At 38.1% G+C, this 25,175-nt stretch overlaps 1 protein-coding gene across 2 annotated transcripts in view; it reads right to left on the bottom strand.

The window, feature by feature from the left end:
- CACNA1S (calcium voltage-gated channel subunit alpha1 S) overlaps positions 1-25,175 on the bottom strand; it is an 89,906-nt gene that overhangs the window by 30,029 nt on the left and 34,702 nt on the right. Inside the window, exons 14-29 of one of the 2 annotated variants that reach the window (XM_087719891.1) lie at positions 24,397-24,511; positions 24,139-24,232; positions 21,940-22,009; positions 21,556-21,688; positions 19,263-19,392; positions 17,902-17,961; positions 16,439-16,545; positions 14,724-14,811; positions 14,105-14,212; positions 11,757-11,809; positions 10,311-10,457; positions 8,819-9,020; positions 6,562-6,720; positions 5,653-5,763; positions 5,295-5,378; positions 2,244-2,300 (exon numbers count right to left, since the gene is read on the bottom strand). In XM_087719891.1, the coding sequence (XP_087576017.1) occupies positions 2,244-2,300; positions 5,295-5,378; positions 5,653-5,763; positions 6,562-6,720; positions 8,819-9,020; positions 10,311-10,457; positions 11,757-11,809; positions 14,105-14,212; positions 14,724-14,811; positions 16,439-16,545; positions 17,902-17,961; positions 19,263-19,392; positions 21,556-21,688; positions 21,940-22,009; positions 24,139-24,232; positions 24,397-24,511 (1,718 nt within the window). The remainder of the gene's footprint in view (positions 1-2,243; positions 2,301-5,294; positions 5,379-5,652; positions 5,764-6,561; positions 6,721-8,818; positions 9,021-10,310; positions 10,458-11,756; positions 11,810-14,104; positions 14,213-14,723; positions 14,812-16,438; positions 16,546-17,901; positions 17,962-19,262; positions 19,393-21,555; positions 21,689-21,939; positions 22,010-24,138; positions 24,233-24,396; positions 24,512-25,175) is intronic. The other variant, XM_087719892.1, reaches the window with a different exon arrangement.

The following is a 25,175-nucleotide window of genomic DNA, read 5'->3' on the forward strand; positions in this document are numbered from 1 at the left end:
TTGCTTTGGTAGCAGTCCATGTCCAAAGGAAATAGGTTTATATGAGCTAGATAATGAAATATATGTTCTTATTTTTTCTATTTTTCTATTTTTATCTTTTATCTTTTTATCTTTCTATTCATCTTTTCTTTCTATACCAACACTAAACTTTTATTTGTATTACTTTGTGCCTTGTTTATTTGTAACCTAGGGACCGAAGACTATAGGTGATGGTGATAGCACTGGATATTGCTGCAATACCATCACTGCTCCATGGCAACAGAACTGCCAATGCTGACCAGTTTTTTTTTTGCATGTTGTCATCTTCAAGTACACCAATGTACCTCTGTACCTTCACTTTTTGCACAATAGTGAAAAGTGAACAAAAAAAAGGAAAGCTTCTATGGATTGATTGAATGAATTATGGACTGTCATCATGTGAGCTTGATTAAATAAGATAATCAAAGTCACATTATGATAGGAAGAATGTAGCAGGCTGCATGCAGATGTTGCTAGTATTATCTATTGTTCTAAAGGGCTATCCAAGCCTAATGCTGAACTGGCATTGCTATGGACTAAATTGCCTCCAGAAAGGACTTTCCTATTAAATGATTTTTTTTTTGCATTATCCTCCAAAGTTTGAACATCACAGACTCAAAACCAAAAGTGTCACAAGAAGGAACTATGATCAGGGAAGGATGTGATGAACAGCCAGTTCTCAGATTTATATCTTTGTTGTTTTGCCCTGAAGCAAGGTATATACCCTTAACTGAAGAAACCACACAGAAGCTGAAAAAAAAGTAGGCAGGGATAAATTTGATTCAGTATATTTCATAGGAGTGTCACCCCTTCAAGGTGATCCAGGTCAGGAAACCATGAATACCAAGACTACCTTTATTATAAGGTTACAGTGACAGAATCTTGCAAGTCTGAAAGCTTTTCCTCAGTCCCTGGATTTTGCAGTTCTCCCCTTGCTGAGAACAAGGGAGAACTAGGGTGAGTCAATAACTGAGGTGTTTTCTCCACCCACATTTCTGCTTTGGACCCAAGATTTTTTTAGCAGACCTTTGCCTAGGCTGTGGCTCTTACTCCTGTCTCTCAAAATTATTCTCACAGCCTTTTACAGGGAGAGAATTAAAGAGATTGCACCATTGCAGCAATCCATTAATATGGAAAGATGTCAGTCACCAAGAAGTAGGATATCCCTTTGGAATAGCATCTCTTGCGAAATTAGACTGCCCCCCACTTCGACACTCTTTCTGAAGACTTTTGCTAGTGGGCCTTGGGAACCCAGAGTGGGTTGGAGCCAGTGGTGGGTTTCAAAATTTTTTAGAACCTCTTCTGTAGGTGTGGCCTGCTTTATGGGAGTGGGTTGCCAGCTATGTGACTGGGTGGGAGTGGCCTTCCAGCTGTGTGACTTGGTGGGCGTGGCCAACTTGTAAAATGTGGTGAAACTCACTTAACAACACTCTTGCTTACCAACCAAAGTGTTGGCTCAGGAACTCTGGTATTGAAGTGTGCAAGTCTTAAAGCTGTCAAGCTACAAGACCCTTACACCCATAATCCTTTAGAAAAAAAACCCCAGGGGTGTTCAAACTTGACAGCTTTAAGACTTGTGGACTTCAACTCCCAGAATTCCTCCTCTTGCTCTTCATCTTGATGATGTGTGGACGGGCGGGGGGGAGGGAGCTGGAACCGGTTCTAAACGGCACTGTAGATTTGTGGAACCTCTTCTATAGAAGAGGTTAGAACTGGCAGGAACCCACCCCTGGTTGGAGCCCATCAAATGGCTTATTTGACTGTGTGTTGTCCCTGGGTGGTGGTGGAGGGTGGGCGTATGGTGGTGGTATTGTTTTTTATTTTTTATTTTTGTTCTATACTATGTTTTCATCGTTTGTAAGCTCCCTAGAGTAGCTGTGAACAAGGAGATCGCTATATAAATTTTATAAATAAATAAATAAGTAAATACTTACACCACAGAAAGTAAAGTAGGAAAAAGAGCCTCACCCAAGGAAACCGCAATGTGCTTAAGCGATTCCACAATAACTGTTGCTCCACAAACAACTTCCCTTTTATCGGCATTATCGGCATTATTTCCAAAGGATCACAGTTTGTTTTCCTACAGACCTGCTTTGAGCATTAGTTGCATGCAACTCACACTTTTACACAGCAGCACACAGCAAGAAGAAATAATCTAGAAAAGGAGGAAAGGGAAATGTGGAACAAAATGGTGTCCACAACAATGTCATGCAGCTGATATTTACAACGCCATCACAGCCACCGCTTAGGCAGTACAATCCACCACTGGAAACAAGAATTGTCTGTCAAGAAAATAACAAAGTCAGCCAAGTGCAGTATAAATATATATATAGAGAGAAGTTGGAAACAATGATTTGGAGAGAGTAAGGGATGGGAAATGAAGGGGTGGGTGGACTGGTGTTTCACAGAGAAATCATGAAAGAATCATATTAGAATTACAATGAGATGTAGAGGTAGAAAGGAGGAAGGAGGAAAGGATTGGACAATAATGAATAAAAAACAATGACATGAAGTGTATTAAGCTAGTCATGTTTTTAACAGAATGTAGAAATCTAAGATAATTGGATAAAACTAAGAGAAATCAAGCAACTTCTTTGAATATTTATATAAGATATATTTCTTCCAAGATTATATGCCTATAACTGTCTATGACACATTATTATCTATGGCCAAACTGCCAAGAGACAACAAGTGAATTAAATTTCAAATATAGTCATGTGTTGGATACTTCCAGAAGAAATTGGGCTCTATGTTCTGTCCTATTATGGCTTATCATGGTCAGGTTTTCAGAAAGATTTGATTCTCAGAATGTCTCTCTTCTTACTGAGTTCTGAAAATAATAGTTCTAATCCATAAAAATAATACAACAATGGAACAGATAAAGGACAGAACTGTCTTTGTATAAAAATTAGCAAGATGCTCTGTGACAAGTTTCTTTTCATGACTGTATGTTCATTCCAGCACTGATCAGTATCTGCATGCAGATATTTTAATATTTCCTTGTCAGGCTGGCTTCCTGCTAGAAGCCATTATGCATCTCCTTATATGGCTGGCACTTTACAAGGTCAAACCCCTACAGTTCTCAGACTAAAAAAAAAGTTATGTCAGCATAGATCAGGTGCCTTACAAGACCACCAACAGAACTATCAGGATCCATTAACATAGAATTGTGGAAGATAAAAATCTTAGACTATAAAACTTGGAATATAAATTTATATAGACCTTGATTATTATGTATTGATTAGATAGATATTCTCTGTGTATAAAGATTTGTCTTTGTCTGCAATAAAGAAACTAATTTGGCTGAATAGCACCTGTAAATTTTAGCCAAATTTTGAAAAGTATTTAAGCTGTGGTTTATAACTGTGCTTGGTGTAGCATCTGAAAATTCTGGTATTAGTCTAATATTTGTGCTTTAAGCCTGCTACATATGATCACATTTGATGGAGCAATATTCTGACATGTTCTTTCTCTTTTACTGGGAATAAACCTTCTTTGAACAATGAATATATGATTCCTAGGTCCATAGATATGAACCTTAATGTAGTCATCATTTGTTTCTGAACATAATACTATCAAATATGAATGATATTAGACAATCTAAAAAAATTATGAAACACAGAATATACTCAACATCAACATATAACTAAATGAGACAAAGGGACTTACTATATGAAGAAGAATAAAAGAAAAGCATATTAATTTGGTTTGAAAAAAGAAGATACAATGTTTTGGGAAGCTAAACAGAAGTTCTAAATATATTTTTGCTTTTTTATCAACCAAGAATATGCAAAGCAATCAGCATGGAAGTATATTAAGTTGATGTTTTATGAGAACGATAGTCCTTTTACAATGTACAATTTACAACTCATCACAGTTCAGTAAAAAGTATTCCGGTGTAACATAAGACGGATGAAATAAGGACAAGAAGAATTTCCATCCCTGATGATGAAGAAAACTACAGATTCCCAAAGCAAAAGAATACTCACCAGGCAATTGCCAGATTCCCCCTCTAAATTTCACTGATTTTGATTCTTTTTTAATGTTAACTTTCTATGTCTATTTCCCAAATGTTTTAATGAGTCATGTCATGTGTAGTGGAAGCATATTGAAAGAGTTAAAGTCTGTACATTTGGTAGATAAAAACTCAGGAGTCTCCAGATTAAGAAATGTACCCATGATAAGGGGAAAAAGAGAAAATTTCAATGGTGACTTCTGATGTATAATCTTTCCCTTAGCTCTTCATGTTTAGATTTGAGAAGAAAAATTCTAAGACAGGTTGATCTTTGTGTTGGTGATTTATAAAACTTTGGAACTGGTGATAATGCAAATTTGGACTATAAAGAAATATAATAATTTTTTATAGGGACTGGTGTATATGAAAGAAAACAAATTACAGTGTAAGTTTGTAATGATTTGAGTAATTCTGAATAAAACACAAATACTACTGATGAGTAATATTGTAGATTTTCATACTTCTAATCTTGTTTCTAAAGTGATAGCTAACCATAGCTGTAAACAATAGCAATGAAGCCAAAGGCACATGAAGACATTTTTCATCCAAAGCTATGCGCTTTCTCTCCTTTATACGCATATTCAGTGTTGGAAAATGCATATACAAATTCCACTTATAGAATAATTTTTAATATGCTTGTTTATATATCATAGCGTCCATGCACATGTATGCAAAAAGCCCAAATTATGCGTGTATATCTTGCCATAAAGACAGATGCAGTAGAAGCACATATCATAAGCAGATGACATATGGTTGCCATGGCCACAGGGTAGAAATTCTCTGCCAGTACCATGAGGCAAACCATCTCAAGAGGAATTTCATATCACAATTACGATGTATGTATGGTTTATTGAAGCTCAAGGTTTAGAGACCACACAGATGCTATAGAAGTGGTGTTTCCGGGCTATGATATATCAGTCATTGATCAGTAAAAAAATCAAGAACAAGTTGCCTTGAGATGAATCTTGAAAGTTATCTAAGGTTTGCAGAACATGACCTACTCAAACTCTAACTAAGGGATCTGCAACCCATCAACTAGCAAATGGCAACGATTACTATCTCCCACCAGAAGAAACTGAAAATGATTGACAATTGCTGTGAATTAGAAGCAGTATTTGAACATGCAGCACTCATGACATCTGTGGGAAGCTGGGAAGCTGTGGCTGCCTTGTAGTGACAGTCATTATTCCCCTTCCCTTCAGTCTAACAAGTCGTTCCGACTCCTTGTTTCTTTCCATACAATTATCCTCAGAGCACTTACATCAATCTGACTCAGGATGACATCAATGATGCTGCCGACAACTATGAGAAAATCAAAGACATTCCAGGGGTCCCCAAAGTATCCCTGGAAAAGAAAGAAGAATGTAAACTCCAAATACAGTAAATAGATTAAGCTGGAAAAGGTAGAAACCTTTTCTGAAAGATTTTCAGTTCAAGAATCAGTGTTGAGCCTTTTGGCTTATTGTTGAAACTTGTGACCTTATTAAAACAAGTAACAGATATATAGCCCACATAAGTTGTTCCTTTAGGACCATCTTCACTGAAGATGGCCTGTATTATCCAAATCAAGGTCAGGCTGGCTTTCTGATAGAAGTTGTGATGCATTGATTCGCACTCACCTTTGCTTTGAAAGCTATCAGTTTAAGAATCATCTCAATAGTAAAGAGGAGGGTGAAAACCACGTTGAGGACATCTGAGAGCTGGTTCATCATCTCTGATTGCTTATAATGCTGTAGAGATAGTTGAAAAGCAGACTATTTAGAAAACATGGGCTTTTTTTTGAAGAATAAAGCTTTTCATTAAAGACAGAATCATTTGCCTTGCTTTTTCTTTGTTTTCTTGCTTACTCTGTCTGAAAATAGTTAGATAGTACTAGATGGATTCTCCTCTTTTCTTCTAACATCTCTTTGCCCTATATCTTATTTATTGTCTGCTATTCCTATTGCTAGAATGGCAATGAAAAACTACTGCTCTGGTCACTTTGTAGAAAGCAACAAATAGATGAAGAGTTTGTGTGTGTGATATAATGATGTGTGATACATAATAATGCTTTTGATGGACACATTTAACAAATGCAAACAGTGAAATTTTGTCCACAGACTTTCTCTTCAGAAAATTATTCCTCACAGACTGCAGGATTAGGAATGAAGAATATGGAAAGTGACCAAGAGGACACTGGGCAAATAACAGTCTTTGACCCCATCATCAGTGCCACAGTTTCAGCTGAAGTGCCTTGCAATTAACAAGGTTTGTGTAAGGGAAAGATGGAAAATACATCATTTTAACTTCAAAGCAGATAAATAACTTAGGTGCTCTCAGCTATTGGCTGGGATGAGATAAATGTTGCATCATGTGGACATGTCTTTAAAGCATGGCCAGAAAGGCATATTCAAGGTAAAACGAGTGGGCATGTAGATGAATCCTGTGTTTCAGCTTTCCTTCAGCAGGCAGGTTTGTTCCAAAATTTCATAGTTCCCACAACTGCCACCACCACTCCCCAGCTGAAGAGGAGTTCTTGGCTTCCATACCTGCATGCCCAAGCAGATGGTGTTCAGTGTGATCAGGAAAAACATGAGGTACTCAAAGTAGGAGGAGGTCACCAAATACCAGATCTGGTATTGATAAGGGTTCTTGGGAATGTAGCATCGCAGAGGCCGTGCTTTGAGGGCATACTGGACACACTGGCGCTGAAATGAGAAGCAAGGCAAGAAAGGAACAGGCTGTATTTACTTACTATACTTGCTTCAATTTTCTGAGATTGATCAGCAATGCCAAGTGTTTATTGTGGCTTGTTCTCTTCATAAATACAATGCTTAAACAGATTGATTTCCAACAAATAGCTGTCAGAATGTTATTTATTTATTTATCTATTTATTTACTAGGTGTACATATGTATTTGTTAAGAGTTATATCCCATCTTTTACACAAGAGCCTGAGAATCACCCTTTACAGGTAGTCCTCGACTTCTGGCTACAATTCAGCCCAAAATTTATGTTGTTAAGTGAGACATTTGTTAAGTGAGTTTTGCCCCAATTTATGACCTTTCTTACATCGGTTGTAAAGTGAATCACTGCAGTTGCAAGTTAGTAACCCAGTTGTTAAGTGAATCTGGCTTCCCCATTGACTTTGCTCATCAAGTGTCCTTAGAAGTGATCACATGACCCTGGGACACTGCAACTGTCATAAATATGAGTCAATTACCAATCATCTAAATTTTGATCATATGATTATGGAGATACTACAAAGGTTGTAAGTGTGAAAAATGATCATACGTCCCTTTTTTCAGTGCCATTGCAACTTTGAACGGTCATTAAATGAACTTTTACAAGTCGAGGACTACCTGCATTTTATCCTCATGATATCAGACCTGTGAGGTGAGTTGGACTGAGAGAAAGAATGACTAGCCCAAAGTCACCCAATGAGTTTCCATGGCTGAGGGGGTATTTGAACTTGCATCTCTCTGTTCCTAGTGCAAGTTCTTGATCACCACATCACAGTGGTATTCTCTCATATGGAGACCCTCACACTAACTTCCTTGAGCTTCCAAAACATGGGCAATATGATGCCCATGTTTATTCTTCTTTTCGTCTTCTTTTCTGGAAAGAGAGCATGTGTGGGCATTTCTAAAATTGTATGAATTTGGATTGCATTGGAATGGAACATCTTGTGTATAGTATGCAAATGGACATTAGTTCCTAATGAACTAATAATGTTATCTAGTTTGGTAATGAAACATCTATAAGAAAATAACCAAGCTCAGAAAGCACCAAGAAACCCACAGTTCAATCCTGAGCCACAAATTCTCTCTTCTATCTCTTTTAGTTCACTTATAAATGAAATGCCTTATTTTAATGTAATCAACAAATATACATTCAATTAATATGAATGTATTTTTGTTCCCACTACCCCATTGTAGCATGCACATCTTCAAATGTGTCACACGTACGAGGGGGTGGGGCGGGTTAGGATTCATTTCAGCTAGAGTTAGCATTATAAGGACATTGACAAAATAAGGAAACTAAACAATACACAGGCTTAACATGTATGTGGTGTATGCCTGTGCATTGACCTCACGTGGACAGTACTTATTTTAAAATTAGGATTGCCTTCTTTTCACATATGTTCAGTAAACTGAATAAATAAATGAATGAACCAGAAACCATGAAAATATCTTATGCAGCCCCGTTAGTAGTCTAATAGAAGAACAAAAGCAAATATTCAGGGCAAGAAGATGAACTGGCCACACATTTTAGAGTTTATTTCATCATATCCAACCCAATTTTCCTTCCTGCTTGAATAAGAAAAGTTACAGACTGCACAGAGCTGCTGTGCTCAGATCCTTCTTTAATCCTATTCACATCAAATACAGCAGAAATTTTCTTTGTGCAATTTCAAAGTTTGCAATATACAAGATTTCTGACTGAATGGTGTAACACTACTATATTCAGAATGCAAACTCCAGCACCTAATTTTGAACTATGCCCAACTAATACCTTTCCAACTGTTGATGTCACATGACACCACAACATTGTCCCCTAAGTACCTGTATGTGATGTTACACACACATACAAAAGAGAAGGCTTGTGCATTATTGTCACGATGAATGTTCTGCCATTTTAACATTATTGTGATTAGAAATGGATATTTATATTTCTCGCTTCAATCTCAGCATTAGCCTTGCACTTTTGGGATGGTCACACAAATCTGCCCCCTACCTTTGATATGCGCAACCTAAAATCTAGGACTTGTCACATCAGTTCTGCCCAATAGATAAACTTGCCATACCTGGTTTTTGTTCAGCTCACAGTCTTTGTACTCAGTTTCACCCTGCTCTTGGAAAGTTACAATGATGAAACCTACGAAGATGTTCATCATAAAAAAGGCAATGAGAATGAGATAGATTATGAAGAAGATAGCAATGCCCATACGATAGTTGTATATAGGGCCCATGTCTTCAGTGTGTGTATCAATTGCTTTATACAATAATCTGGAAAAGAAAGGATAGAGATTCCAAATTAATCGATGTAAATAATTGAGCTTTCAAAAAATTCAATCTTACAGGGTTTCTAAACAATTAATTTAATGGTGAATATATGTACACCTGTAACACATAATTTTCCAAAACAGTACTGTGGAGGAAAATAGCACATACTGTTCAACGATCAAACCATAATATGATAGCCTTTATTCCAATTATCTTATTGGTTATGATAATAACAAATAATATAATTTCTATGCTTAAGTAAATGCCCCAAACAGCAATTTGTACACACTGCTGATAAGATAGTTAATGATGTGCCTGTTCTGACCCAGCCTTCCCGAGAAAGCATTAATCACAATCTTAGTCCCCCAAACCCTCTTTTATTTATAAACTATCATTTGAGAAGTAAACATCTTATAAGGCATTCAGTTCTCCCATTTCAGTACTTTTAATGGTTACAGCTATAGCTTTGAATTATGATCACTCACAGCCCACAAGGCTTCACAAATAGTCTGTGAAGATTCCAACAGATGTCTGTTCGAGTTGCCACAGTCGTTCAGGAGAATGTTGATATGTACCCACCTTATCTCCCTTGAAATGCTGCCAGAAACCTAATTGCCAATTAGTTTTGCAAGGCGAAACTTAGCACAGAGTCAAATAGAACTTCTCAAATGTTGAACCAACCAGATGAACTAATTGCTTCCTGCAAAGTCTCACATCCCATTAGCTCCTTTTTTATGTCTTATGGGAGGGGCCAATCATCTCCAAGCCTTTCTCCCAAGACAACCCTGTTTTCTTAATTGTTCTTGCCTTCTGGCAGCGCTGCACATGCGCACACTGGGAACAGGCTCCCATTGTTCTTCTGCCTTGCTGATGTCAGACTCCGGAGGCTCTGGAGCCCTCGTCTGAGCTTTCCCCAAGCTCCAGGACTGATCCATGTTCCTCCCCAACCTCCTCACTGTCCTACTCTGCTGCCAGGTCCCAGGCCCCCAGGGGACCACAACAGTGCCCAAAGCTTCCCCTTTCTGTTCCATTTCTGTGCCATTTTGCTTATACAATAATAGCTAGGACAAAAAGAAACAGTGGCCTTTCATAGGATTCCATTAAATTAGTTTTCCACAGCTGATGGGACTATATCATGGGCACTGGGAATTCACAGAGCTGAAGTCTAGTACATTTTGAGGGTACCATGATGGAGATGACTAGTCTAAATATTCCTAGGAAATCCACCACCACCACCCCCAATATGCACACATATTATACACACTCTTTCTCAATAGTGAATTCTGTACTCACTTAGGCCATCCTTCAAAGGTGGATACAGTGAAGAGAGACATCATAGCTGACAAGACATTGTCAAAATGGAAATCATTGTGCAGCCACCACCTTGCTTTTTCCACAACCTGTGTTGGATCAGCATCAACATACTCAATGAAGTGTCCCCTGGGATGAGAATCCACATATTAGCTACAAACAGCCTGCATCATTAAGTGATGCCTACTTAGAAATACTGTAAGCAATTTTGTTCAAGGGCTATACATTTCCAATTAAATAGGTGCAATATTGCAACCTTAATTTCAATTCTGTTGAACAAGCTGCTTATTTTTGGCCTTCAATATTGTAAGGAATTTTTTTTCTTTCAGTCGATCACTTATGACTAATTGATTCATGGTTCAATTAATATTTTATATTTTCTTAATATCACAATGCAAGAAACAGCATAAAGATGGCTTCTGCCATCTACAAGTGCACTGGACAATAAAAACTAGCTACTGAACATCCATTATGAAAGATTAAGAAAATATATGTTATTAGTTTAGAGAAAATTCATATGGTTATTAGCGTACATTGTATTTGTTTTGTTGTATAAGAACAATTATTATTTATAATAATTTTTGAATGTTCAGTTGGTTGAGTTTCATGTTTAATGAATAAAGTATATAATAATAATAATTTGGGTTGCTCTTTATTTTTATATTTTTTATAAATTTTATTAATTTTCTATTGTTTAGATTTGTTCATGCTTAATACACATCGTGTTGTCTGGGTATTTAATTTGCTTACCAATACAAATTACATTCTTACTCTCCACCCCTTTTTTCCCAACCACTGGTAAAATAAATTGCCTGTTTGATAATAGTCTTTATCTTCTTTCAGTTTAATTTTCACTGTAAATCTATCCATTTCTGCACAATCTAGTATCTTCCTAATTATCTCTTCGTCTCATAGTGTTTTTTATTTTTCCAATATTGTGCGAATATAATCCTCACTGCTGTTAATGTATGCAATATTAAATATATACTGTGCTTATCAGGTTTTTCTGGTAATATGCCTAATAAAAACAGTTCAGGTTTAAAAAATAACATGTTTCCCTATCATCTTTTCTAACCATTTGTGTATTTTTATTGGACTTCTCTTTAGATGTTTTCTAAGAGCTTAAGGAATAGGAGGAATGTTTATCAGACTTTAAAATCCAAATCTCATTTGTTCCCACAAATGACCCAAATCCAACCCCTCCTGAATTCTGTTGACCCTTATTTGGCACCAGTTTAGTGTTGAACTTTAGTTGGCTAGATACTTGTATATAGACTTGAACGAATCTTCTGTGCTGCAACTTAATGGCTAGTCCAGATCCTTTGCACTGACAATCTCCTTGAATCTGACCTCCAGGAAAGACTCGTGCTGTATCGATATGTTTCTAAAGTGAAGAAAAGAATAATACACAACCAAAGGGAGGCAGACCTGCATTCTGCTTCAGTTATCTTAGTTGGATCTGTACAGCTGTAGAACTTCCCCTATATTTAAAACAGAAACAAAAATAATTATTAATTGTGTTGGTCTTACATTATAGAGTTATAGTGTTTCCCAGATTATACTAGATTTGACTTGCCTTAAAAATGAGCACCTCCCACTACAAATGGATCAAAGATGGGTTTCTGTTCTTGAAGAGGAGGTGAAAACAATTCCTGTTTCCTAAAAGAGTTTACGGTTTTTTGACCTTGCTGCCATACCAAATAGTAATAGCACTGAAAGAGGCTAATATCCTCCCAGTCTTATCTACAACTGGATGGGTGGTGGGGATGGGGAATACCTAATGTGCTAATATTATTTTAGTAGATCTCTAAGCATTAGCATTTGCAGGCTAACTATTAGCATGTGGATTGTTATGTATGCTCCTAGAACAGCACATATTATACCTTTGCTCTTTGAGCTGCATTGGCTGCCAGTTTGTTTCACGTCCAATTCAGGGTGCTGGTTTTAACCTATAAAGTCTTCATGACACGGGACCAGGTATCTGAAGGACTGCCTCTCCCCAATTATATCATTCCAGCCCAGCAGAAAGAGCATACTATGGATACCATCTGCCAGAGACCTACATTTGGTGAGTCCCAGGTGGCAGGTTATCTCTGCCATGATCCCTGCCTTCTAGAACATTCTATTCCATACCAGTAATAGATCAGCTCCATGTTTGATATTCCAGAAGTCCCTCAAGGCCTATTTTTGCCATTAGTCTGGTCTCGGGGTCCCAGCAACTGGAGACCTGTTTAGATAGCTCCAGTATTGAGGCTGAATGTATTCATTCTTTTCCTCCTTGGGATTTGTATATATTTTTAATTTTGATTTTTATATTTTTAGATGCACGTTTTTAAAAATGTATTGTTATTTATTATTGTACACTGAGCAGAACCAGATTTTGTGAGTTGGGCAGCTGTATACATATGATTAATAAACATCAGCTGCTCTTTCATGTCTTCAGCTATCCTGTCTAGTTACGTATGCTTCAGATCAAAGTTATCCCTTGTATTCTGTTCCAAGGTGAGTATGGATAGGAAAATTGTAATCCCAGTACTTCTGGAAGGCATCACACTTAGACAATGCAATACAATAGCAGAGTTGGAAGGGACCTTGGAGATCTTCTAATCCAACTCCCTGCCTAGGCAGGAAACCCTATACCATTTCAGACAAATGGTTATCCAATATCTTCTTAAAGACTTCCAGTGTTGGGGCATTCACAACTTCTGGAGGCAAGCTGTTCCACTGATTAATTGTTCTAACTGTCAGGAAATTTCTTGATTAGTTTCCACCCATTGCTTCTTGTTCTACCCTCAGGTGCCTTGGAGAATAGTTTGACTCCTTCTTCTTTGTGGCAACCCCTGAGATATTGGAACACTGCTATCATGTCTCCCCTAGTCCTTCTTTTCATTAAACTAGACACACCCAGTTCCGACAACCATTCTTCATATATTTTAGTCTCCAGTCCTCTAATCATCTTTGTTGCTCTTCTCTGTGCTCTTTCTAGAGTCTCCACATCTTTTCTACATTGTGGCGACCAAAACTGAATGCAGTATTCCAAGTCTGGCCTTACCAAGGCATTATAAAGTGGTATTAACACTTCGCATGATCTTGATTCTATCCCTCTGTTTATGGAGCCTAGAACTGTGTTGGCTTTTTGGCAGCTGCTGCACACTGTTGGCTCATATTTAAATGGTTGCCCACTAGGACTCCCAAGATCCCTTTCACAGTTACTACTATTGAGCAAGGTACCACCTATACTGTACCTGTGCATTTTGTTTTTCTTGCCTAAATGTAGAACCTTATTCTTTTCACCATTGGATTTCATTTTATTAGCTAGTGCCCAATGTTCAAGTTTGTCAAGTTTCTGTATCTTAAGCCTATCTTCTGGAATGTTGGCTACTCCTGCCAGCTTGGTGTCATCTGCAAATTTGATGAGTTCCCCATTTATTCCCTCATCCAAATCATTGATGAAGATGTTGAAGAGTACTGGACCTAAAACAGAGTCTTGGGGTACTCCACTGCATACTTCCCTCCATGTAGATGCAGTTCCATTGTGGACTACATGTTGAGTGCGATTGGTCAACCAGTTGGTTGGTCAACAAGCGGCAGAAACTCAGGAAAACAGGATTATTGAGTCAGCAACCTGAATCAGTGATGTCCCAAAAAGTTTTTTAAAAACCATACACCCCCCCCCAAATAAAACCCACCCAGCTACCCAGTTATTGCCAACAGGTCCACATTGCATGCCTATGGGACAGGACAAAATGGGAATGAATTCTTAGAAACACTTTCACCTTGAAAAGCTGCACTGCAATGCAAGCAAACATGAACTGTAGCAAGAAGGTGACAAGAACAATGTTGCCGATGGTCTTAATAGCCACAAAAACACACTGGACCACATGCTAGAGAGAGAGGGGGAAATTGGGGGGGGGGGAGTGAGAGAGAGAAAGAGAGAGATTGTTTTAGTTTATCTGTCCAATCATCCAATATCCCAGCAGCCACTAAGAGACTTATAAATCTGATATTCACAGTTCCAGATATCTGGAGTTTGTCAGTTTACGTAAGGTGTAAATCAGGGGTGGTATTCAGCAGGTTCTGACCACTTCTGGAGAACTGGTAGTGGAAATTTTGAGTAGTTCTGAGAACTGGTAAATACCATCTCTGACTGGCCCCACCCCCATATATTCTCTGCCTACCGAGTCTCAACTGATCGGGAGGGAATGGAGATTTTGCAGTATACTTCCCCTGCCATGCCCACCAAGCCATGCCCACAGAACCGGTAGCAAAAAAAATTGAATCCCACCACAGGTGTAAATGTATGCCACGCATTCTACTAGCTTATAAATGGCATTCAAGACTTAGAAATATGGACATACAACACTTTCTCCCTGTTTATGTCAGGGTGATGCTTACCTTCAGTCCCTTTGCTCTGTTAATAGCTCTCAATGGTCTCAGCACTCTGAGCACCCTCAAGATTTTCACCACTGAGATGGTACTGGACCTGTTTGCAGGAAATGGGGAAGATACTTTACTATGCTTTTGCAAGCTTTGTGGTTACATTCACAGTCCTGCTGTCAAAGATACTGTGTGCTTAAGAAGATATGACCTTGACGTTATTTTTAGGAAGCATTTGGGTCACTCCCAGAATTGGAAGGGAGGTCAGACAATTCTATGTGGCTGCCTAATTCCCAGCATGCCTTGTGAATACTCATCAGAAGAGAATTCCATAAAAACATGCTTCAGGCCAAGCTTAGTTATACATCCATAATATTTCCCACCCACCCCACCTCAAAACTCAGCTCTGCTTTCACGAATTAGATAATAGTGAAAACCTTCAGGGAATGATGTGGCAAATAGTAAGTAGCTTTGTTGTAGAAAAGAAAGAAGTACATGCACAAGATCTACCTACTTTAGAACACAGAAATAAATTTCCATATAGACGAATCCAATCTGGGTTGGTTACTAGGACTGACCCTCTGATTTCGGTGACCAACCCAGATTGGAACCTGCAACATTATCCTGGGACCCCATATATTTGCCTTCATTTGTCTCATGTAGAATTTGGAGACCAAGTTGTTCTTAATACTTTTTCTCCCACACTTTTGCATCAACTTCTGGCCATTTATTTCTCAGCCTTGATATTGGAGTGCACCTGCTCTGTGTTTACACAACAGAGCTGCTGGTCTGAACAGGACTGGTTCCTGTCTTGCCAATTTTATACCTGATTTCAGATGAAAACAGACTAACTATCAGCTTTAAGTAGCAAGACAGGGACAATATAGGAACGATAACCTGTAATATTCAAATGCCATCTCCAGAGGTCTCAGCCTAGACTAGCTAAAGATAAAGGTGAAGGTTCCCCTCGCATATATGTGCTAGTCGTTCCCGACTCTAGGAATAAAAGAATCCAAAAACATTGTTCAAACTGTAATACCTCTTCTATTCACCAGCTACTACAATCAGCCACTGTAACTAAGAGAAACCTTTGGAGGAAATTTGTGTAAGCAGGAAACAAAAGACAAAAAGTACATCTGTGAAGTTTTCAAGTCTTTGCCCAATCAGCAGTCAATTGGATTAAACTGTCAGAGCTAAATATACCCCTAGTTTTCATTTTGATTTCTTTTTTTCTGGCTGAAAGGAAGGATAAAGATAACTTTCTGACTGTCAATATTTTGACCGACATTGGCTGTGAATATTGCTATTAAGGAACATCAGCCTCCAAGTCATGAACATCTCAGTTAATGAGCTGTGATTAACATGTTTGCATAAAATAATAAATACATTTTGCATTTTCAGAAATATATTTTAATATTCTACATTTTATATTCAAAGTAATCCTTATAGTGCAGCAGTAAGTGGCTTGGTGCCTTCAGGTGTGCTCAACTAAATCTCTCACAATCTCTTGCCATTTGCCATGCTATCTACTAGTGGTAGAAGTTGCTCCAAAATATCGAGAAGATACTATCTTGTCAAACCCTCTGGTAACCAAACAAATGTACTTTACAAATATTCATATAACCAATCCCATATTACTTTCCTGAGTTATTGGATTACTATAAATGGTGCATGGTCTACAAGAAATCTCTGAGTGATCTATTGAAAGCCTTGCCTGTCTATGATCCACTTACTCAAGTCTCATAGAGATGAGTGACACAACAACTACAAGCAAATCTAGAATGTTGAAAGAATTACGACAGAAGGATCCTTTGTGAAGAAATGCACCATAAGTAGTCATCTGTAGGAAACAAGAAGATTCAATTAGCTTTGATAAATCTAGCATTGTGTTTCTTTTTCTATCTGAAATTAAGATGATATTTTGGAAGACTATCTACTGTTACACAAAATGAAGCAGAAATCAGAGATTGAAATAAACTCAAGAGATTAATTAAGACTAGAAGGTAACTGTGTTTGTAATTAATAACAAACAAAGTGTTGATGGCAGTGAAAAATCCAGCCCTCCATTTGTGAGGGGCCACAGTGCTTGGTCTTCTCTTCCATTTAATATCTACACGAGGCCATTTAATATCTACATAAGGCTACTGAGCAAGGAGTTCCAATGGTCTGAAGTGAGGTAGCATCAATATGCTGATGATACCCAGCTGTATGTCATCACCCCATCAGGGATGCTGTTGATGTCCTGTCCCAGTGCCTGAAGGCTGTAATGGCCTGGTTGGGGCACAATGGATATCCCAATGCTTAACCCAAGCAAGGCTTTGGATACTTGGGTGTTCTGGTGCAAGGGTTTTCCACATTTGGTCCTAGATGGGGTGGCATTTCTTGAGATGGATCCATTGCACAATGGATCCATCTTTTGGACTGACAGCTCCTGCTAGAAAAGCAGGTGGCAGCTATGGCTAGGATGGCCTTGCACACCTTTAGATTGTGTGATAGTCATGCACATTCCTGGACCGAGAGACTCTGCTCACATTCATTCATGTTCATGACCTCCCATCTGAATTATTGCAATGTGCTCTACATGGAAGAGCATTCAGAAGCTTCCAGTCATGGGGAATGCAGTTGCATTGGTAAAAAATTGTATCAGATATTCAACACATGTAACACATTACATTGTGAACTTCATTGATTTTCAATGTATTTTGGGTGCTATTCAGGGTGCTGGTTGTCATCTTAAATTCCTTCATGGCTTGGGATTAGGTTACCTAAGGTATGTAAGGTATTATCTTCTTCTAGTTGTTTCTACCCATCCAATTCAATCCAATCCAGCAGGATGGCATGCTCTGGGTTCTTTCAGCCAAAGCATGTCCACTGGCAGTGACTAGGAGGTATGCCTTCTCTACCCCCTAACCGCAACCCAGCTTTGAAACAATTTCGACCTTACTGGTCTTTTGTAAGTCCTTGTAGACTGGCTACTCGCCCAGAGTGTTAAGGACTCTGTTTCATGTTTATATTAATATCTACAGTCATGATTTTTCTTGGATGCTACAGATATTTATTTTTTGGTATTGTGTTTGTATTATGGTTCATTGTTCACTGCCCAGGGGGACTTATTTGAGATGGGCAGCCATAGAAACTGAATCAAGAAATATCCAATCCTTCCAATATTATTTTGAAAGAGAACAAGTCAACTCACCTTTAGAATAATTTCCACCGTAAATACAGAGGTGAAGCCAATATCAAAATATGATAGAATCTGGACAGGACCCCCCACAAAGAAACAAAAAGTTATTTTTGTCAATAAATGCAGTTGGAATTCTCCCAATACTCACACTAAACTCTAGAAAAATATGTGAAATGAATTGGCAACAGATAAAAATATCAACATTTCTACTTACGTAAAACAAATTTGTTAGATCTTGAATGAGGTATAAAACAAAGCTTAATTATGATGCAGTTTCTATAAAGCCTGCAATGTAGAAACAAGGACCAGAGAGGGCTATCATATTAACTATATAATGACTATTAGTGGACACTTTTCCATCAGTAATGTCAAGCTTTGCTGCCTGAATGTTTTTTTAAATGTTCAGACATCTTAAACTAGTTTATTATGAAGGTGAATATTTTTTTTTATTTTACATGTGTTATTTTCTTTTTTCTTTTTTGCAATGATAGGTGCTTATTGGTTTGTTAAGTACCTCCCTAATTTTTTTCTTTTTAAGCAATTAGATAATTCATATATTTTATAACTCAGTTTATCTTGGAAACAAAATGATTTTAAACATGCTTTACGTTAGTGAGAATATGATACACAGAATTAAAAGTGTCTATGTTTGATAGCAGAAATTGCTATCATTACCTATATATCTAATGGCAGTTCATACATGCAAACCTGTCTCTTATTTTGATCTATTTTGTCTTCTTATTCGCTTTGACAAGTGGCTTTCATTGCTACCAATCTACATAGTGCAATTCACTGCTTGCACGTAATCCCACCATAAATGTACAACTTTTTAGTGCTATGTTCCCATATTCTTGCCTTTGTCTCATCCCTAGGCCATACATATCTTTAGCTGCACAATTGTTAAAGTAGTGTTTTCTCCCTTATTCCAATATTATCCAAGGGTGCCTTAAGGTATATACAATTTGCTATGCTTTGTTACCCAGTCATTTGGAGGCAAATCAAGCGATACAGTGACCTGAAGCAGTGGCAGGATAGCTGTTGGCAATGGGGACAATAATTTTCACAACAGCATTGTTCTTCAACTGAAGCATCCTTCAGTAGAATACCAGTTCAGTTCAGCATCATGGAGGGGACTCAAGAGGAAGCTACAATGCATGCACGTATTTCATGGCTCTGTCTGGGTCAATCTTACCCAACCTGATGTTCTCCAAGTTGTAGTGTGATGAGATTATAACTTCTCTAATTCCAAGACAGCATTCTTGGGATTGCTATCACAAACCATTGGAGAGTACCAGGCTGAAGAAAGATAGTCTGTAATCAGCCACATTTACCATGCTACCGGTTATAGTAAAAAAAGTGTTATAGCTTTTTACCTGATTCCTGAATGAGTCTGCTCGAATTGGATCTTCTGCTGCCAATGAGATGCTGCTGAGCAGGATGAAGAGGAGGATAAAGTTGGTGAACCAGGTGGCATTGACAATTCTATGACACAACACCCGGATCCTAGAAAGAGTAAGACATGGGGAGAAAGAGAAGTAAATATATATTGCTTAAGCTGGTATTCTGATCATATATGAACAGAGGAAGAGGAACATGCTAAGAGCAGACAATTTACTTACAAGGAAATGGTGGGGTCTGTGTCACTAACAGGTAGGGCCACAACATGCATATAGATAGGCCTTGGATTTTATGTTTCTTTCTGGCTTACTGTCCTTTGAATTCCCTTAAAGCTTGCACTATCATTTTGGTGTTTCCTGGGAGTTCAGTCAGAGGCAGCTCTGGAGCCTTCAAAAGAGGATCTTAGAAGCTGGAAGTTGCCTCCCTGCCTCCCTTATATTACCGTGTTTCCCCGAAAATAAGACAGGGTCTTATTTTCTTTTGACCCCCAAAATAAGCGCTTGGTCTTATTTTGGGGGTGGTCTTATTATTTTTGAAGTGCAGGAGCTGGTGAGCGTGGTCACCTCATGGCTGCTGCGGTGTTGCAATATTTTCGGGGAGGGCTTATTTTAACACATGCACTGAAAAGCCCGATTGAGCTTATTATCTGGGGAGGTCTTATTTTCAGGGAAACAGAGTACTAGATAAGATTTAATTTGTGACTATTAAACAGGGAGGAATGTTTACCAGATTGCAATTTATTTCATTTGTATTTGTTATTTGGCCAAAAATTAAATGATGGCCTTGGGGCAGCCACCTGATATTTTATCTATATTTTGATTCAGTTCAGAAATGGAATTACAATGGGAGCTGTTCTGACTTACAATTTTCTTAAACAGGAACCAGAGTTGTACAGTATTACAATTCCGTGTTCGATTAACAACATTAACTACCAATAAGTGGCTGCTCTCTTCCTATGATTCACATAAGATTATGACTGTTAGATCGGGTGAATGGATGAGGCAGACTCAGGCTTCAGCAACAACAGCTCTCTATTAAATGATAACTATGTACAATCCAGCAAAGACTCTGTCTGGCAGCAACCCTTTTATAGGGAGCTGTCAGACCCTTCGACCAATCAGATTTAAATACTGTTCTCACCAGAACAGAGGACCTTGGTGGAAACTACTATACTGATTGTCAGTATGTAACAATGACCCTTGTAGAAGTGACTAAACCTCTCTCTGAAATCCAGTTGATCCCTGCCCTGCAGGTATTTCAGAGAACCTTGAAGACCAGGCTCTTCACCCAGGCCTTTGTGGGAAGGATGATTGAAGCCTCCTTCCTCGGGTAATATGGATTTGCTTGTTTGTTGCCTGATTTGTGCAATCTTTTATTGTTTTTTTTATTGCTATATTTTTTATTATTCTGTGTGTGGGTTTTTTTCTGTGAAGCGCTCAAGATTTTTAAGAGTCAGTAAATAAGTAACTACATACATAAAAGAATAAATACAAAGCAGAAGCCATGCTTTGATTGTTGTATTAAAAACCATAACATACTTCAATCCATTTTACATTATTGTGACTGAGAATTTATTAACCTGATCCACTAAAAGTTCAAGGTTCACAGTTACATATGTTAAACCGTATTCTTCTGCTCTGAGCCAATGATATGATGGATATTAGATAGGAATTCACTCAGAGGCCAGCCTTTGATGCTAGAGATTGGAAAGGCTGAAAGGAGATTGGTCATACCAGCAAAGAAGTATCTTCATACAAATAGGCCAAAATTAATCAGATGATCATCCAGAAATTCCTGAGCTGTTTCAGACATTAGATCTGACTGGCTAAGTTGCCATGTTGTATAAGAGGCAGAGAAACTGTCATGCTAAGACCTCCAAGCTGTTCAGTAATAGATAGCATATTTTTAACATAATTCTTACCATCTGTGTAATACTGAGATGAAAGATATTGCACCATTGTTATTTCTGTCTCCAAAACTTACACTCTATCCATTTTTGACAGAAAAACATCAAAAATGTGAAAATTAAACTATCATCTGAGAAGTAAACATCTTACAAGGCATTCAGTTCTCCCATTTCAGTACTTTTAATGGTTACAGCTATAGCTTTGATTATTATTCATAGAGTTGGAAGACCAATAAGCTTGTTAAGAAGAAGGAAGAAAAGAAGGAATGTGGGAGGGAGGGAGGAAGGAAATAGGGAGGGGGGAGGGAGGGAGGGAAGAAGGAAGGAAGGAAGGAAGGATGGAAGGAAGGAAGGAGGCATACTTGTTCGTTGGGCTAAAGATGAAGAATGAACTTGCTTCAGGCATGGGTACTGCTTTTTCCTTTAACTGCAGCTCAGCTAGGGGACGTGGCCTAGGACTCAGGGGGATTTCAGGTTCATCTTCCTCATCATCACCTGTAAGAAAATAGTTACAGAAAAACTTAATGTTCACCTTTTTTCTGCTAGTAACTAATTGTAGATTTTTAAAAAGCTCCTTATTTTTGTACTGTTCCAACAACCATGTTCTTTCCAGTCTTAGGTCCTGCTAAGGCTCAAGAACACTAATTGCCATGTTAGATAATATACTTAATACAAATACTTTCCTTCTCTTTAATTCAACATGTGATGGAATTGGCAAAAAATAAATGGCCCTGAAATCTTCCTACCTGGGAAGTCTGCAGAAGGGTATGGGTCCTTGATTTCATTGACATTTGATTCAAACTCATCCACTTTTAACTAAGCAGGAAAAAAAATGAAAAAGAAAATTAAGTGCGGCAACTCTGTTACAATATTGCTGAACAGTGCTACTTGGCTGAGACTAAAAGCAGAGCAAAAAAAGAGGATTGATTGACAAGCAACCGTATATCTAAATGAATGCAATTGAAATGGCATCCAGGTCTGCTTTATACACATATAAACTCATTTGTGAAATTACCATATGGCTTGGTTTATATATGTCTTTGTTATATAACTTTGGATAGTTGTTTTATTGAATAACATTTTATTACATAAACCAGGGGCTCCTAATATATATTTTTTTGCATCACATGCTCCTTTACTGAAATCTTAATGATACACCTCTCTTAAAAATCCAGTAAACACTAAAATAAACACAAATGAATAATGAAAACAATGCAAGTAAAAGCTGGGAAAGGTGGATTTATAGTAATAATGGGAGGGAGGTACACTTCAAATTTTGGGAAATTCTGCAATAAAAGGTGCATGCTTTTTAATAAAAAGTAGAGGGACTTCTAGGTGTGAATGTGCCCTCCAGAATACTGTCACTGGAATGAAATAGCAAACGCATATCACACCTATTTTGGAACCAATATATCTTTTATTAATGATGTTTTGTCACCCTTGACGTAAAATAGTCAGCTTCTTTGGAGAAACACTGAATGAAGACTTCAGGCACCATATAAGATGGGCTCCAGTATGACTCTGAAAGCTCAGAAGACAAAACCACTGGGCCTGGTGACCGACCCAGATAGGATCCTTTTGTCCTTAAGACCAGCATACTCTCATTTACTGTTCTCAGTCATAGCATGATTCAAATGATTAGTATCAAAAACAAGAGGGTAATTCAATCCCCAAGGAATTTATTTCCCAGGAAAATTCTTCTGATGGGAGTGGTAACTTGTAAATAAGTCTTGCAAGCTTTCTCAGTGTTACACTTTGTTAAGATACAGGAATGGCTTTCACAAACTGCCCTTAACATTCTCAACATCAGATGAGTCTTGTTTTTATTCCCTGCCCTGTGGATAATGTCTCCTAAAGTCTGGAACAGACTGGAAAAAAAAATACGTAGAGCTGAATTGGCTCTGAAAAAAAATCTAGGAGGTAAATTATATATATATATGTGTGTGTGTGTGTGTGTGTGTGTGTATGTGTATATGTGTATATGTGTATATATGTATGTATGTATGTATGTATGTATGTATGTATGTATGTGTGTGTGACAAACAGACAGACAGAGGCAGCCTCAGTATTATTAAACAAACTATAATCAAATGACAATGGATTTAACTGAAAAGGAATGAAAACTAGGTACCATATTTTTCAGAGTATAAAACGCACCTTTCTCTCCTCCCTGAAAGAGGGTGGAAATGTTGGTGCGTCTTATACAATGAATTCAGCCATTTTTGGGCTCCTGAAACACCACCCCATGGATCTTGTTTTTCAAAAAAATGGATCCACGGTGGGTGTGGGAGGCCTGTAGAGTGCTCCTGGGGGCTGGGGAGGGCAAAAACAAGCAAAAAATGGCCCATTTTTCACAAAATGGGGGTGTTTTTGCCCTCCCAAACCCCCAGGAGCACACTGCAGGCCTCCCAAATTCTCTGCACGCCCTGCTTTTTGCTAATTTTTGCCCTCTCCAGCCCCAGGAGCATTCTACAGGCCTCCCAAACCCTCTGCATGAATCATGTTTGTGAAAAACGGGCCCGTTTTCTAAAAAAAATGGGCCCAGTTTTTGCCTCCCAAACCCCCGATGGCTTTTTTGCTCTCTCCGGGCTCCAGGGATCTCAAACTTTCTGTATGCCCTGTTTTTCACAAAAAACAGGGTCTGCAGAGGGTTTGGGAGGCCTGCCGAGTGCTCCTGGGGGCCGGGGAGGGCAAAAACTTTTTTTTAAAAAAATTACCTCTTCATTATAGTCTAGTGCATCTTATAGTCCGAAAAATATGGTAAATGTGTGTGATCTTAGAAAATTTCATCATTAGAAGAAATGAGTTGCATTTAACAATAATGTCTGTTCTTTTTTTTTTTTAAAGAACATTTCTCTTCAAAAGCGGGATGCAAATACCTAAAAAAAACAAAGCAATGGTTAAACAACTGAAATGCCACACTGTAGCTGCCATCCTGGTCTGACCTTAGCTGTGGTGGGAATTCCTTCTCCCTTTGCTTTCTGTTCCAGCTTCTTGGCCAACAATAGCTTTTCTTCTTCAGATTTTTCAGGATAACCTCTACAGAAAAGAACCAAAACAGCAAGGAGAAAGGGAAGAGAAGCCAGGTAGAATGGAGTAGGGGAGGCATATTAAAGAAGCTTAAAGTTACAACAGTTGACAGAGGGCAGTCTAGAACCCCAAAGGTATGAATGTCAGGAATAGCATCAGAAGGAAGAACTGACCTGTTCATTTTCTTCCACATCTTCTCTTCAGCTTTGGCTTTCTGAGCAGATGTTAATGTTTCTGCCTCAGCCAGGTTGTCCACAGCAATAGCCAGAAAGACATTGAGCAAGATATCTAACATAGGGAGGGGAGAAAAGCTAAGGAATTTTACAGTGTGGATTTACCTCATACAGAAATGATGGATCAAGACTTCTATCATTCTCTGAAAGTGTCACTTGAAAACAGGTTATACCTAACCAATTTTCTGATATCATCGAATCTGAAAGATTGGAAGAAAATCAGGGCTTAGGAAATGGACATATGGCCATTATTGCAAAATGTGGGATATTGTTCCTTTTGTCAAAACTGTGAATAGACAAGGCCATCCCTTGGGTGAGGCGTTCTCAGGTGAGGAAAAGCATTGGCTACTCATCTGAATTCAACTCAGACTTACTGGGCAGAAAGAGACACTAAGAGTTCATTAATGGCCAAATAAATTCTTGTCTATTTATTGATTTTAAACAGTTTAAATTTCTCCTATATCCATAGAAGACAAGGTGACCTAACCTTTTTTTTATCTAACACTAACACTTATTTTACCGTAACAGAGACAATTGGAAGTCAGTGCTTCTTTTTCTTTTCCTTATTTTTCCTCAGTTCTCTTTCCCCCTTTCTCCCCCACTGCTTTTCTATTTACTACTTTATAACTCAATAAAAATATAAAACTCAATAAGACTAAGGTGGGATATGGTCCCACCTTAGCTATGGTGTATTTAGCAACATTTAAAGATGTAGATCA

Source organism: Thamnophis sirtalis, unplaced genomic scaffold (genome assembly GCF_051295495.1).
Source record: "Thamnophis sirtalis isolate CommonGarterSnake01/CBP01778 unplaced genomic scaffold, rThaSir2_p1.2 scaffold_7, whole genome shotgun sequence".
Taxonomy (NCBI): domain Eukaryota; kingdom Metazoa; phylum Chordata; class Lepidosauria; order Squamata; family Natricidae; genus Thamnophis; species Thamnophis sirtalis.